The following is a 16,316-nucleotide window of genomic DNA, read 5'->3' on the forward strand; positions in this document are numbered from 1 at the left end:
CTAACAGTATGCCTAACCGTACCCGTACGAAGACCAAAAAGCTATTTTTTGTTTTCAGAATTTTTTACGGCCATTTTGACTTTGTTCCTGTGGTAACTAGGGATATTGCTCAAATATAATGAACCTTCAAGGAGTTCACGCATGCTCAGCTGTTCACGTAGGGTGCGTTCGTATATTCCGTCTGGCTATTTATTCCTTTTTTAGAGTAACTGATGACTTTACGAACGCTCAACACCCGTAGAATATGGCCGGTGTCAGTAAACGTCGGCAAAAAAACGTAATTAAATGGTTGCCAGCAGTACAGTTACAGACACCAACGCTCTGGATAACATGGAAACAGCCTAACCACCTCTGCTAGGGCGAGTAAAGTAAAATGGTCAGAGTGAAGTGTTCTCTAATTTGTGTCTGGGAGTGGCTAGCTTGGGTGCTTGACTGCTGTTGTGTGGTCAGAACGCTCGAATCAACTCCAGCCAGAGCGTCTAGTGTACGCTCAGAGTACGAAACGCTCTGAATTTACGAAAGGACAATCTGACAACGCTCTGAATTTACGAACGCCCAGAGCGCACTCTGAGTGCACTCCAGATTGAATTTACGAACACACCCGTAGCTAGCTACTAGTGGAGTAGACAGACAGCTGACCATGCATCCACAAAACTGAACATAAACTCGAGAGAGAATTATCCAGTCAAACCCAAACTAATGCAATGATATAGCTATACGATCGTATAATTTAAACGTGATGTTTACATGCTAAGTTACACACGATTTCATTTCAATTTCACAGCACGACGCTAGCCTAAACGTCACATCCGGTCCCAACCGCCTGGCCTGGACTAAAAAGAACGCAATTCTTGTTCCTGAGACGTTAGTCAAAATAACTTTTTATACATTATATTATATTCACTGCACCATTCCGACAACTGATAGCAGTGATACGAATGTCAGCATCCTGCAAAGGTGAGGGTGACTCGCATCTCTGTTTCTGCTGGACAGATGAGTTTAGGGAGCGTCTGTATAATGTCTGAAACGTCGAGGTGCGTAGCTAGCTAGGGGTATAGGCCTAACGTTAACTAATAATGTATAAGTATTGTATTTGTCTGTGTCTAATCTTCAACTAATTCTATTTATTTGACTATTAAATTATTATCTCATATAGCCACATGTTGGTATATTTGAAACTGCTCAACACCCTTGTGCAAATGTCCCATAAAGTGAATATCTAGCTAATAATGCACTTCATCTGAAGTCTGGACTAATTTATACATTATGAATTGCTGATGATGCTATTGCATTTTCAAGAATGCTAATAGCCTAATGATATTAATATAAGTTACAGAAAATAACCTATTTTCTATCAGTTTTTCTGAATTTTCATCTGTTTTATGACCCTTTCAGTTGCATTACACTGAATCCAGTGTCCCTTGCAAGCCGCAATCTATTGTCAAGGGTGAGAAATGCATACGAAGGTGAGTAGCAACCATGCCCAACGGGTTTTGTCCTTTCTGAATGAGCAGAGGAGTCTCAGCTCCTTCTGTGATGCCAAGCTGACTGTAGGAGGAGGTGGGAGGGTGTACAATGCCCATCGCAATATCCTGGCCTGTTTCAGTGGGCGGTTCCAGGAGTCCGAGCCAACCACCACCATGGTTAAGGAGGTCTCCCTCCCAGAGGAGTTCCCCACTGATGGCCTGGAACTGCTTCTAGACTTTTTCTATACAGGGGAGTTAAACATTGACTCTCTGAATCTGGAGAATGTGCGACAGGCTGCAGACAGCTTATGTGTACCAGATGCGCTCGCACTTTGTCAGCAGTTTGCCACAGAAGGGACAGTTTCTCCAGAAGGACTGCAGTCTGCATGTCTTCTGAGACATCATTTTCAGCCAATCTCAGCTGTAACTTATGTGGAAACCAAGGTCACCCTAAAAAGAGGGAGGCCCCCTAAAAAAAGAGGGAGGCCCAAAAAATCCCAAACCCCTAGTAGCGGCTCAAGTAAGAAGGATCGTCTGGAAGCTACCGCCACCACAACTGCCATCACAACTCGCTCTGGGAGTAGGGTGAAGGCCTCCAGATGCCCGCTTGGAGAGGGCCCCGGTGTGCGTCTCCTGCTCCATGGGGAGACCACTAGCAGGGGGACTCCACCACTAGTTATTAGCCTAAAGGATAGGAGTGATGGGGCTGAGGGACAAAGCCTCCCTCAGCCTACAGATACAACAGAGGTAGGCTACAATATGTTACCTTATCCTAAAATGTAAGATTGAGTGTGGAGGGAATGTGCCTACAGATTTGTAGGTTTTATACTAGAACTATACAGTTGGCCTATACCTTACTACAAGCACTTAGGCTATAGCTACTATATGATGCATCAAATATTGTCTCCCAGTTGCAGGTGGATGGGCCAGAAGATGTGATGAATGACCGTAGAGATGATGATGATGATGATGATGATGATTCATTGTATTTGACAGGTAACAGATGTGTTCGGCAGCCTTGTACCAGATTTGAGCTACAAAGCTAATTCTCATCTGCAGCCTCTTGATGAAGAAGACTATGATGATGATGATGGCGGTGGTGGTGGTGGTGATTTGGTAGAGGGGGTAGCTGAGGACACTGATGAAGAGTATGTGCCCCATGCCCTGCCGTCTACCTCCTCCAGCCCCAAAGGCAGACGTAAAGGACCAACCAAAGCTGTCAATAAAGAGAACGGTGAACGGGCAGCCAAGGGGTCTACAAAGGGCTCTGTTCAGTGCCCCACCTGCAATAAGACCTTCCTCAGCAAGTATTACCTCAAAGTACACAACAGGTATATACATAACTGCTATCATATTGTATTGACTTTGCCAATCACCATGTCTATATTAAACCACCTTTGTCTTTACAGGTTTGTTCTATTTAGATAACTTATATTTTGCAAGAGAGACCTGAATAATGAAAAATACCGGTATTATTGAATGACTAGTGTGAATCGTGTGTGTTTTCTGTTCTTCCTGTGTTCCTCAGGTGTCATACAGGTGAGAAGCCCTTTCCATGCTCTAAGTGTGGGAGAAGGTACTACAGGAAGGAGAATCTGATGGACCACCAGGCCAGAAACTGCAACTGTGGTGAAAAAATAAAAGCAGTGAGTGACCAGCAGGACCAAGGCCTTGTTTACTAGGCATCAATAGGAAGGAAACTGAGCATAAAGGGGAGGGACTACCTTGACATTTATTTTTTTATTTTTTTTATTTCACCTTTATTTAACCAGGTAGGCTAGTTGAGAACAAGTTCTCATTTGCAACTGCGACCTGGCCAAGATAAAGCATAGCAGTGTGAACAGACAACAACACAGAGTTACACATGGAGTAAACAATAAACAAGTCAATAACATGGTAGAAAAAAAAGAGAATCTATATACAATGTGTGCAAAAGGCGTGAGGAGGTAGGCAATAAATCGAATAATTACAATTTAGCAGATTAACACTGGAGTGATAAATCATCAGATGATCATGTGCAAGTAGAGATACTGGTGTGCAAAAGAGCAGAAAAGTAAATAAATAAAAGCAGTATGGGGGGTGAGGTAGGTAAATTGGGTGGGCTATATACCGATGGACTATGTACAGCTGCAGCGATCGGTTAGCTGCTCGGATAGCAGATTTTTAAAGTTGTTGAGGGAGATAAAAGTCTCCAACTTCAGAGATTTTTGCAATTCGTTCCAGTCGCAGGCAGCAGAGAACTGGAAGGAAAGGCGTCCAAATGAGGTTTTGGCTTTAGGGATGATCAGTGAGATGCACCTGCTGGAGCGCGTGCTACGGGTGGGTGTAGCCATCGTGACCAGTGAACTGAGATAAGGCGGCACTTTACCTAGCATAGCCTTGTAGATGACCTGGAGCCAGTGGGTCTGACGACGAACATGTAGCGAGGGCCAGCCGACTAGGGCATACAGGTCGCAGTGGTGGGTCGTATAATGTGCTTTAGTAACAAAACGGATGGCACTGTGATAAACTGCATCCAGTTTGCTGAGTAGAGTATTGGAAGCTATTTTGTAGATGACATCGCCGAAGTCGAGGATCGGTAGGATAGTCAGTTTTACTAGGGTAAGTTTGGCGGCGTGAGTGAAGGAGGCTTTGTTGCGGAATAGAAAGCCGACTAGATTTGATTTTGGATTGGAGATGTTTGATATGAGTCTGGAAAGAGAGTTTGCAGTCTAGCCAGACACCTAGGTACTTATAGATGTCCACATATTCTAGGTCGGAACCGTCCAGGGTGGTGATGCTAGTCGGGCGTGCGGGTGCAGGCAGCAAACGGTTGAAAAGCATGCATTTGGTTTTTACTAGCGTTTAAGAGCAGTTGGAGGCCACGGAAGGAGTGTTGTATGGCATTGAAGCTCGTTTGGAGGTCAGATAGCACAGTGTCCAAGGAAGGGCCAGAAGTATACAGAATGGTGTTGTCTGCGTAGAGGTGGATCAGGGAATCGCCCGCAGCAAGAGCAACATCATTGATATATACAGAGAAAAGAGTCGGCCCGAGAATTGAACCCTGTGGTACCCCCATAGAGACTGCCAGAGGACCGGACAACATGCCCTCCGATTTGACACACTGAACTCTGTCTGCAAAGTAGTTGGTGAACCAGGCAAGGCAGTCATTAGAAAAACCGAGGCTACTGAGTCTGCCGATAAGAATATGGTGATTGAAGGAGTTGAACGTCTTGGCCAGGTCGATGAAGACGGCTGCACAGTACTGTCTTTTATCGATGGCGGTTATGATATCGTTTAGTACCTTGAGCGTGGCTGAGGTGCACCCGTGACCGGCTCGGAAACCGGATTGCACAGCGGAGAAGGTACGGTGGGATTCGAGATGGTCAGTGATCTGTTTGTTGACTTGGCTTTCGAAGACCTTAGATAGGCAGGGCAGGATGGATATAGGTCTGTAACAGTTTGGGTCCAGGGTGTCTCCCCCTTTGAAGAGGGGGATGACCGCAGCAGCTTTCCAATCCTTGGGGATCTCAGATGATACGAAGGAGAGGTTGAACAGGCTGGTAATAGGGGGTGCGACAATGGCGGAGGACAGTTTCAGAAATAGGGGGTCCAGATTGTCAAGCCCAGCTGATTTGTATGGGTCCAGGTTTTCCAGCTCTTTCAGAATATCTGCTATCTGGATTTGGGTAAAGGAGAAGCTGGAGAGGCTTGGGCGAGTAGCAGTGGGGGGGGGCGGGGCTGATGGCCAAGGTTGGAGTCGCCAGGAGGAAGGCATGGCCAGCCATTGAGAAATGCTTGTTGAAGTTTTCGATTATCACGGATTTATCGGTGGTGACCGTGTTACCTAGCCTCAGTGCAGAGGGCAGCTGGGAGGAGGTGCTCTTGTTCTCCATGGACTTAACAGTATCCCAGAACTTTTTGGAGTTAGAGCTACAGGATGCAAATTTCTGCTTGAAAAAGCTGGCCTTTGCTTTCCTGACTGACTGCGTGTATTGGTTCCTGACTTCCCTGAACAGTTGCATATCGCGGGGGCTCTTCGATGCTATTGCAGTTCGCCACAGGATGTTTTTGTGCTGGTCGAGGGCAGTCAGGTCTGGAGTGAACCAAGAGCTATATCTGTTCTTAGTTCTGCATTTTTTGAACGGAGCATGCTTCTCTAATATGGTGAGGAAGTAACTTTTAAAGAATGACCAGGCATCCTCAACTGACGGGATGAGGTCAATATCCTTCCAGGGTACCCGGGCCAGGTCGATTAGAAAGGCCTGCTCGCAGAAGTGTTTTAGGGAGCGTTTGACAGTGATGAGGGGTGGTCGTTTGACCGCGGACCCGTAGCGGATACAGGCAATGAGGCAGTGATCGCTGAGATCTTGATTGAAGACAGCAGAGGTGTATTTGGAGGGCAAGTTGGTCAGGATAATGTCTATTAGGGTGCCCATGTTTACGGATTTAGGGTTGTACCTGGTGGGTTCCTTGATGATTTGTGTGAGATTGAGGGCGTCTAGCTTAGATTGTAGGACTGCCGGGGTGTTAAGCATATCCCAGTTTATGTCACCTAACAGAACAAACTCTGAAGCTAGATGGGGAGCGATCAATTCACAGATGGTGTCCAGGGCACAGCTGGGAGCTGAGGGGGGTCGGTAGCAGGCGGCAACAGTGAGAGACTTATTTCTGGAGAGATTCATTTTAAAATTAGAAGTTCGAACTGTTTGGGCATAGACCTGGAAAGTATGACAGAACTTTGCAGGCTATCTCTGCAGTAGATTGCAACTCCTCCCCCTTTGGCAGTTCTATCTTGACGGAAAGTGTTATAGTTGGGTATGGAAATCTCCGAATTTTTGGTGGCCTTCCTAAGCCAGGATTCAGACATGGCAAGGACATCAGGGTTGGCAGAGTGTGCTAAAGCGGTGAGTAAGACAAACTTAGGGAGGAGGCTTCTGATGTTGACATGCATGAGGCCAAGGCTTTTTCGATCACAGAAGTCAACAAATGAGGGTGCCTGGGGACATGCAGGGCCTGGGTTTACCTCCACATCACCCGAGGAACAGAGGAGTAGTAGGATGAGGGTGCGGCTAAAGGCTATCAAAACTGGTCGCCTAGAGCGTTGGGGACAAGGAATAAAAGGAGCAGATTTATGGGCGTGGTAGAATAGATTCTGGGCATAATGTGCAGACAGGGGTATGGTGGGGCACGGGTACAGTGGAGGCAAGCCCAGGCACTGGGTGATGATGAGAGGTTGTATCTCTGGACATGCTGGTCTCAATGGGTGAGGTCACCGCATGTGTGGGAGATGGGACAAAGGAGGTATCAGAGGTACGGAGAGTGGAACTACGGGGTCCATTGCAAACCAAAACAATGATACTAGCCTGAACAACAGTATACAAGGCATATTGATATTTGAGAGAGACATACAGTAAGGCATAAAGTGATTGCAGGTCTTGATTGGGAGAGCTAGCTAAAACAACAGGTGAGATAACAGCAGCTAGTCAGCTAACACAGCAACAGCAGGTAAAAATGGCGCCGACTAGGCAGAGAGGGTCGGATTAACTACACACAGAGCCTGAGTTAAAACACAAATAAACAGAATGGAGTACCGTGAATTAATGGACAGTCCAGCAGGCATCAGCTATGTAGCCAAGTGATCATAGTGTCCAGGGGGCAGCCGTAGATGGAGCAGGGAAGCCGCCACTAAGCTAGCACGCGGCGTTTAAAGTTAGTAGCCCGGGGGGTGGTCTGCTCAGACGGAGGGGGTCTGCTCAGACGGAGGCCGGTTGAGGGCACAGCGGATGGGGTATTCGTCTGCAGACCAGACGTGGTCGTGTCGACAGAGAATCCAAGCTGGATGGCGATGGCGAACAAGAGGTTGTCATTGTAGAATTGTGTTTGCTAACTGGTGCTAGCTTCGTGGCAGTGGCGCTAGCTGCGCTAGCTGCGCTAGCTGCAAGCTAGCTGTGAGGATCAGAAGTAGTGGCTCAGGGATTTCGGCAGGAATCCGGCGTTGTTGTCGAGAGACAGTCCGATGCTGGTAAATTGGTGAGTAATATTCAGGCTAATAACAGGGCTGGTGTCTGTGTAGAAGGTAAAAGCTGCTAGTAGCGGCTAAAAATGACTAAATAGCTTGTAGCTGGTTAGCTACTGGGGGTTCTTGAATGTGTTCCAAAGTTAAAATGTCCAATAAGTAAGTAGCCTTGCACAAGCCTTGGCTAATGCAAGCTGGAAAGGCTTATATGGCAGGAGCCGATCTCCTGTTTGTGTAGCGTGAGGCAGCTTGATGTAGAAGTACACCTCCTGGACCGGACACTAGTCTATCGCAGGGCCTTACCCCCAATCTCCTTAATGTTAAGTGCCAAGCGGAGACTCATCAGGTCCCATTTTTACTCTTTGGTATGACTCGGCCAGGGATTGAACTCCCAATCTCAGGATGGACATTCTAACCCCAAGGCCACTGACTTGTCCAATAGGAAATACCATAAATGATACAATGCTTTAGGTTTTCCCTCATGTACTGTATGCGTGAATTCTTGTTTTTACTACAGGTACACAACTGCCTTCAATGCCACATGTCATTTGACAGATTGGGGGATCTACGTCTGCACACGGTCTTCCATACAGGGGAAATGCCCAATAAGGTCCAGTACCTACCACAAAATATTATTATTATTATTTAAATGTAACCTTTTATTTAACTAGACAAGGCAGTTAAGAACAAATTCTTATTTACAATGACAGCCTACCGGGGAACAGTGGGTTAACTGCCTTGTTTAGGGGCATAATGATAGATTTTTACCTTGTCAGCTCAGGGATTCGATCCAGCAACCTTTCAGTTACTAGCCCAACGTTCTAACCACTAGGCTACCTGCCGCCCCGATACACAGTACTGTGAAGATGCCATTAATTGACATTGTAAGACTTATCTCTGGTGTGGTTTGTATCAAACTCATATTGACTCATCGCTTGATGTTGTATCTATTTCAGTGTACGTCATGCTCGGAACAGTTCATGCATAAAAAAGATTTAAGAAGTCATGAAATCAAAATCCATGGTGCACCCAAACCACATGCAGTAAGTCTCTCTCTCCTTTGTGTTAATTGGTCTTCTTTTTCATGTATTCAATCCTTTATTCCTTCTGCATTATTGTCAAGATTTATGACTGCTTGCTTGCTGATCACCTTCTAACCTGTGATAATACTTTTTCCCACAGTGCTCTCTGTGCAGCAAAGCATACCTGTCTAAAACAGAGCTGCGTCTGCATGAGGCGTCCAAGCATCGCGGCGAAAAGCTCTTTGTGTGTGAGGAGTGTGACCATCGAGCCTCCAGCCGACACGGCCTGCAGATGCATATCAAAGCAATTCACAGGTGGGGCTGAGACTGGCCATGGTAGTGGAAGAGGGGTTTGTTACCATGGGGGAGCTAGAATGTTTGACTCAGCCTTACTGTCGTGTGACGTGTTAAATAATGTGACGTCCCTGTTTGTCTTAATTTCTCAGAAACGAGCGTCCATTTGTGTGTGAGTACTGCAACCGTGCGTTCACCCAGAAGGCTAACCTTAACATGCACTTGCGGGTTCACACTGGAGAGAAGCCCCATCAGTGCCACCTCTGTGGGAAGACCTTCCGGACACAAGGTAACAACTTCCTCCTGCCCGCCATCCTCTCACTAGGCCCTGTAGATGGCAGAGCAGGACAAACCCATTTCTAACAACAAACGTAGCTGCTCAGATCATATGTTATGATTTAGTCTCATAGTAATCGTTTAGAGACACACCGGTTCTGTCTCACAGACTAACACAAACTCTCACATTAACATCCAGTGTGCTTTCACACTGTCTATTCCAATGCTCAACATTGTGCTTGTGCCAATGCTTATGTCTGTTCATTGTGTGATTTCAGCCAGTCTTGACAAGCACCACCGCACCCACACGGGAGAGCGTCCTTACAGCTGTGAGTTCTGTAACCAGCGCTTCACAGAGAAAGGACCAATGCTCCGCCATGTTGCCAGCAAGCACCAGGAGGACCGCCCTCACTGTTGCAAGATATGTGGCAAGACCTTCAAGGGTGAGAATGGCCACATGAGATCGTGGCACCACAGTTAAAATATATTTATTTCCTGTCATGTTGAGTTTACAAAAAGCTTTGTAGTACTAAGATCTTTGCCTAAAACAGGCTTAAGATTATTTATTTTATATTTTATTTAGGCTTTATTTAACTAGGCAAGTCAGTTAAGAACAAATTCTTATTTACAATGGCGGCCTACCCCGGCCAACTCCTAACCCGGACGACGCTGGGCCAATTGTACGCCGCCTATGGGACTCCCAATCACGGCCGGTTGTGATACAGCCTGGAATCCAACCAGGGTCTGTAGTGACGCCTCTAGCACTGAGATGCAGTGCCTTAGACCGCTGCGCCACTCGGGAGCCATTATCATAGTGCTACAAAATGTTTGGGAATCTCACACCTAATCAGTAGATTGCTTCCAGAAGTGATTGCATCCCGACTTCAGTTGAACAAGACAAGTTTGCCATATGTTTTCTTATTGTCTTGTTTACTCCACTATCCGCCAGCCATCGAGCAGCTCCACGTACATGTGCGTCGCCATCAGGGCATGAGGAAGTTTGAGTGCGAAAAGTGTGGCTACAAGTTTACCAGACAGGTAGGCCATGCATTTCCAGTGTGCTAGCTTGGTTCTTCAAATTTCATGCATGCCTACTGCTCACCCAGCCACTGAGGGGATCATTAAATTTGTATTCAATTTATATGAACGCTGAAGTCTCCTCTTTTTTTCCAGGCTCACTTACGGCGTCATGTTCAGGTCCACACCCGTACAGAGAACTACAATCCACGGGAGAGAAAGCTACGGAACCTGATAGTGAAGGATGTGGGGTTGCCGGATGAGACTAGCCCCTCACAGATACCACCCACTGAGAAGGAGACACCCGAGGGGCCAGCGCCTGTCTCTGGACCCAGTGTCCCAGTCTCTGTTCCTGTCTCTGGACCTATACCTGGACCTGGAACTGTACTAGGAGCCAGTGACATCCTCAGGGTGGTGATCCAGCCCCTTACAGAGGAGGTGGTGTCCAGCCAAGGGCAGATGGAGGTGGGCTTTAACCAGGACCAAGTGGGCTTTACCCAGATTGGGGTGGCACAGGGACATGGCCAGGTGGATGTGATGTCCATCAGCCAGGGTTTGACTTTGGCGGGGCATAGCTTCAATGTGACAGATGTGATGGAGCAGACTCTCCTGGTTGCAGATTACCCCATCCCGGAGACCACGGTGGAACTGGAGGACATACAGGAGGATCCTCCTGCTAAGAGCAAGGCCTGAGGACTAAGAGCAAGGCCTGAGGACTAAGAGCAAGGCCTGAGGACTAAGAGCAAGGCCTGAGGACTAAGAGCAAGGCCTGAGGACTAAGAGCAAGGCCTGAGGACTAAGAGCAAGGCCTGAGGACTAAGAGCAAGGCCTGAGGACTAAGAGCAAGGCCTGAGTACAGGACAGACTGGTTAGTATCTCACACCACTAGACATTTTCATTGGAGAACACTAGAGCAGCTTGAGTACTGCAAGTCTTCAAGAACTCCCAGTGTGGCTACTCGCTCTGCTCTGCAGTCGAAGCATTCATTTAATTTCAGTCATTATTGTAACCATGTTTTCTGTCTAAATTACTGTACAGAAGAACTGGTTCCCACTCAGCCCAGTAGATGATGAACCCCTCAAGACATTCCCCTACTCTGTGGACATCATATTCATTTTGCCTGTGCATTGGGTCTGACAATGTAATATAAGTTGGCTTAGGTTTTATGAAGTTTGTTGTGTTTTTACACAATTTGATGAGATAAGGCAATAGGTCAGGTTGTGAGAAGTGAATGTAAATCAATGGGATTGTCTTGCATCAAGTCAAACGGTAAACAGAATAAAGTGGCAGTCCTGCCTGCAGTTTTATTGTAATCACACTGTAAGGATGACCTCACTGCATTCTAATCTTCAAATAATATTTTTGCAGGAATCTCCTTGCGAATGATTTTGCCGAAGATTGTATCTCCGAAGATTGATCAGCTATGAAAAGCCAACTGAAAATTATTCATGATTATTATTTGACCATGCTTGTCACTTATGAACATTTTTGAACATCTTGGCATAGTTCTCTTATAATCTCCACCCGGCACAGCCAGAAGAGGACTGGCCACCCCTCATAGCCTGGTTCCTCTCTAGGTTTCTTCCTAGGTTTTGGCCTTTCTAGGGAGTTTTTCCTAGCCACCGTGCTTCTACACCTGCATTCTAGCTGTTTGGGGTTTTAGGCTGGGTTTCTGTACAGCACTTCGAGATATTATCTGATGTACGAAGGGCTATATAAAATAAAATTGATTGATTGATTGACTACAGTATACAAACAACGCAAATATGAAAAACTGTGTTTGGACAACACAAACAACTTGTATGAAAACTAAGAAAACACACAACCGAATGGAATTACAGTAAGTAAACAATACTAAAATTAACTTTAGTCAAACACGTGTTGCATGAATAAATTGAGAATGTGTTACCACCTCCAGTTATCATAACAGCGGTTGTCACCGGTATCTATCTTCATATGTACCTCTGCCTCCTGTTGCACTAGGAAAACACACTAACATTATATGAACTAACACTACAAATGCATTTTCATAAATAAAACTAAACCATTCTAATAAAATATTAAAGCATCTATAGTAAAACAAATGTACCTTGAAAGAAAATATGACCAGTACTTCATGCAGGCTAGATTGGTAGTCGTGCCAATTAGGTGTAAACAGTCAGTCTGGCTGAGGGAGAGCAAAACGGTGATCAGCATCTGATAATCTATCATATCAATAAAACAGGGACACATCTATTTAATCTATCACTTTGATGTGGTTTTAGCAACCCAGTCCCGGTTGCATCACATGCTCTGATTCCATCCTACGGTTCCATAGTTGTACAGAACTGGACAAGTCTCCAGATTAATTTCTCAACCGTTATCAAAGCTGGTTAGTGCTGGAAAACATTGTGGTGGTTGTATTAGCTTTTGGAATGTATGGGGTCATGCCACTGATTATGAGCGATAATGTTGGCTCTCACGCTAAACAACCGGAAAGTGGAAAACAACTCTGTAGTTAGTTGATTAAGTAAGATAAAAAAATAAAAGATATACAGTTGAAGTCGGAAGTTTACATACACTTAGGTTGGAGTCATAAAAACTTGTTTTTCAACCACTCCATACATTTATTGTTAACAAACTATAGTTTTGGCAAGTCGGTTAGGACCTCTACTTTGCGCATGACACAAGTAATTTTTCCAACAATTGTTTACAGACAGATTATTTCACTTATAATTCACTGTATCACAATTCCAGTGGGTCAGAAGTTTACATACACTAAGTTGACTGTGCCTTTAAACAGCTTGGAAAATTCCAGAAAATGATGTCATGGCTTTAGAAGCTTCTGATAGGCTAATTGACATAATTTGAGTCAATCGGAGGTGTACCCGTGGATGTATTTCAAGGCCTACCTTCAAACTCAGTGCCTCTTTGCTTGACATCATGGGAAAATCAAAAGAAATCAGCCAAGACCTCAGATTTTTTTTTTTGTAGACCTCCACAAGTCTGGTTCATCCTTGGGAGAAATTTCCAAATGCCTGAAGGTACCATGTTCATCTGTACAAACAATAGTACGCAAGTATAAAAAGTATTTAGTCAGCCACCAATTGTGCAAGTTCTCCCACTTAAAAAGACGAGAGAGGCCTGTAATTTTCATCATAGGTACACTTCAACTATGACAGACAAAATGAGATTTTTTTTTCCAGAAAATCACATTGTAGGATTTTTAATTAGTTAATTTGCAAATTATGGTGGAAAATAAGTATTTGGTCAATAACAAAAGTTCATCTCAATACTTTGTTATATACCCTTTGTTGGCAATGACAGAGGTCAAATGTTTTCTGTAAGTCTTCACAAGGTTTTCACACACTGTTGCTGGTATTTTGTCCCATTCCTCCATGCAGATCTCCTCTAGAGCAGTGATGTTTTGGGGCTGTTGCTGGGCAACACGGACTTTCAACTCCCTCCAAAGATTTTCTATGGGGTTGAGATCTGGAGACTGGCTAGGCCACTCCAGGACCTTGAAATGCTTCTTACGAAGCCACTCCTTCGTTGCCCGGGCGGTGTGTTTGGGATCATTGTCATGCTGAAAGACAAAGTCCCCTTTTCATCTTCAATGCCCTTGCTGATGGAAGGAGGTTTTCACTCAAAATCTCACGATACATGGCCCCATTCATTCTTTCCTTTACACGGATCAGTCGTCCTGGTCCTTTTGCAGAAAAAACAGCCCCAAAGCATGATGTTTCCACCCCCATGCTTCACAGTAGGTATGGTCTTCTTTGGATGCAACTCAGCATTCTTTGTTCTCCAAACACGACGAGTTGAGTTTTTACCAAAAAGTTCTATTTTGGTTTCATCTGACCATATGACATTCTCCCAATCTTCTTCTGGATCATCAAAATGCTCTCTAGCAAACTTCAGACGGGCCTGGACATGTACTGGCTTAAGCAAGGGGACATGTCTGGCACTGCAGAATTTGAGTCCCTGGCGGCGTAGTGTGTTACTGATGGTAGGCTTTGTTACTTTGGTCCCAGCTCTGCAAGTCATTCACTAGGTCCCCCCGTGTGGTTCTGGGATTTTTGCTCACCGTTCTTGTGATCATTTTGACCCCACGGGGTGAGATCTTGCGTGGAGCCCCAGATCGAGGGAGATTATCAGTGGTCTTGTATGTCTTCCATTTCCTAATAATTGCTCCCACAGTTGATTTCTTCAAACCAAGCTGCTTACCTATTGCAGATTCAGTCTTCCCAGCCTGGTGCAGGTCTACAATTTTGTTTCTGGTGTCCTTTGATAGCTCTTTGGTCTTGGCCATAGTGGAGTGTGACTGTTTGAGGTTGTGGATAGGTGTCTTTTATACTGATAACAAGTTCAAACAGGTGCCATTAATACAGGTAATGAGTGGAGGACAGAGGAACCTCTTAAAGAAGAAGTTACAGGTCTGTGAGAGCCAGAAATCTTGCTTGTTTGTAGGTGACCAAATACTTATTTTCCACCATAATTTGTAAATAAATTCATTAAAAATCCTACAATGTGACTTTCTGGATTTTTTTTTCTCATTTTGTCTGTCATAGTTGAAGTGTACCTATGATGACAATTACAGGCCTCTCTCATCTTTTTAAGTGAGAGAACTTGCACAATTGGTGGCTGACTAAATACATTTTTGCCCCACTGTATCGTACTTTTGGAGAAATGTCCTCTGGTCTGATGAAACAAAAATGGAACTGTTCGGCCATAATGACCATCGTTATGTTTGGAGGAAAAAGGGGGATGCTTGCAAGCCGAAGAACACCCTCCCAAACGTGAAACACGAGGGTGGCAGCATCATGTTGTGGGGGTGCTTTGATGCAGGAGGGACTAGTGCACTTCACAAAATCGATGGCATCTTGAGGCAGGAAAATTATGTGGATATATTGAAGCAACATCTCAAGACATCAGTGAGGAAGTTAAAGCTTGGTCACAAATGGGTCTTCCAAATGGACAATGACCCCAAGCATAGTTCCAAAGTTGTGGCAAAATGGCTTAAAGACAACAAAGTCAAGGTATTGGAGTGGCCATCACAAAGCCCTGACCTCAATCCCATAGAAAATGTTTGGGCAGAACTGAAAAAGCGTGTGCGAGCAAGAAGGCCTACAAACCTGACTCAGTTACACCAGCTCTGTCAGACGGAATGGGCCAAAATTCACCCAACGTATAGGAAGCTTATGGAAGGCTACCCGAAACGTTTGACCCAAGTTAAACAATTTAAAGGCAGTGCTACTAAATACTAATTGAGTGTATGTAAACTTCTGACCCACTGGGAATGTGATGAAAGAAATAAAAGCTGAAATCAATCATTCTCCCTACTATTATTCTGACATTTCACATTCTTAAAATAAAGTGGTGATCCTAACTGACCTAAGACAGGGAATTGTTATGTTTTTATGAATTTTTAGGATTAAATGTCAGGAATTGTGAAAAACTGAGTTTAAATGGATTTGGCTAAGGTGTATGTAAACTTCCGACTTCAACTGTATAACCAAAATCTAGATAATACACTACTGCCTGCCGTAGATGTCCATGTATGTGTAGATTGTGCTTTCCCCAACATGAGACCTTCATACCCAGACAGTCTATTAGTCCAGTCAATAATATGCCCATTGATCATGATCAATGACAGTGTGGTAGGCAAGTGAATTACATGGGGATCACAAAATTGCACACATGTTCAGTCACATAAGCACAATGTAATGTAATTACAGTCCTATAGTGATCACATCCATGCAGGATCATTTGATCACTCTGTCTTTCCACCTTTTGTTCTTTAGCATCATAATGAGGTGTATGTTTTCACAGTAAACCTAAAATGGCTGAAACAGTGGTCAGTATGATATTCCCTGACCCATTTGTCCATGGAGTGTGTTACACTGGGTTGACGTCGTGGTTCTGGTTGAGGTTGTGGTTGTGCATGGCCTGGTTGCGGTGGTGTCGGTGCAGGTGGATGGAGTTAGCCTCGGGCAGGTCGATGGGTTCGAAAGCGTTGGATACGGCGGGCATGAGCTGCCGGAAGATGCTGACACTACCATGCCAGAAGGTGGGCTGGGGAAGGCGGCCTGCGGGTGTCCAGGTATGGGTGGAGGGGTTGTAGGCCTCCACCATGTCAGACAGCTCAAATGTGTTGTCATAGCCACCAGACACAAAGAGACGACCACCCAGGACTGCCACACTGCCTCCTACATGGACCTGAAGAAGGAAACAGTACATATTTTGATATAAATACTATAAAGG

At 45.1% G+C, this 16,316-nt stretch overlaps 2 protein-coding genes across 4 annotated transcripts in view; one reads left to right on the forward strand and one right to left on the reverse strand.

Annotated features, from left to right (window-relative positions):
* Positions 1 to 11,386, forward strand: LOC129829780 (telomere zinc finger-associated protein-like). 3 transcript variants are annotated; one of them, XM_055891692.1, is made up of 11 exons: positions 1 to 957; positions 1,396 to 2,213; positions 2,526 to 2,797; positions 2,995 to 3,112; positions 7,982 to 8,074; positions 8,421 to 8,507; positions 8,647 to 8,801; positions 8,933 to 9,069; positions 9,335 to 9,499; positions 10,006 to 10,094; positions 10,230 to 11,386. In XM_055891692.1, exons 2-11 carry the CDS (start codon positions 1,455 to 1,457, stop codon positions 10,764 to 10,766), a joined length of 2,412 nt encoding a protein of 803 aa, XP_055747667.1. In that variant the 5' UTR covers positions 1 to 957; positions 1,396 to 1,454; the 3' UTR covers positions 10,767 to 11,386. The 3 variants fall into 3 exon arrangements, with proteins under 3 accessions (XP_055747667.1, XP_055747664.1, XP_055747665.1); XM_055891689.1 differs by having other exon boundaries at positions 2 to 957; positions 2,463 to 2,797; XM_055891690.1 differs by lacking the exon at positions 1 to 957 and adding an exon at positions 996 to 1,034 and having other exon boundaries at positions 2,463 to 2,797.
* The window catches only part of LOC129829781 (kelch-like protein 21), a 27,347-nt gene continuing 22,383 nt past the window's right edge, over positions 11,353 to 16,316 (reverse strand). Inside the window, exon 5 of the mRNA XM_055891693.1 lies at positions 11,353 to 16,271. Coding sequence (XP_055747668.1) covers positions 15,951 to 16,271 — 321 coding nt within the window. The 3' untranslated portion in view covers positions 11,353 to 15,950. The remainder of the gene's footprint in view (positions 16,272 to 16,316) is intronic.

The sequence above is a fragment of the Salvelinus fontinalis genome, chromosome 31, assembly GCF_029448725.1.
Source record: "Salvelinus fontinalis isolate EN_2023a chromosome 31, ASM2944872v1, whole genome shotgun sequence".
Classification (NCBI taxonomy): domain Eukaryota; kingdom Metazoa; phylum Chordata; class Actinopteri; order Salmoniformes; family Salmonidae; genus Salvelinus; species Salvelinus fontinalis.

Excerpts from the sequence above, each read along its gene's own strand:
- LOC129829780 (XM_055891689.1), top strand. The coding sequence starts at position 1,455 with ATGCATACGAAGGTGAGTAGCAACCATGCCCAACGGGTTTTGTCCTTT. Across the intron at positions 8,508-8,646 it reads GTGCACCCAAACCACATGCA|TGCTCTCTGTGCAGCAAAGC; the intron begins GTAAGTCTCTCT and ends TTTTTCCCACAG. Across the intron at positions 9,500-10,005 it reads ATGTGGCAAGACCTTCAAGG|CCATCGAGCAGCTCCACGTA; the intron begins GTGAGAATGGCC and ends ACTATCCGCCAG.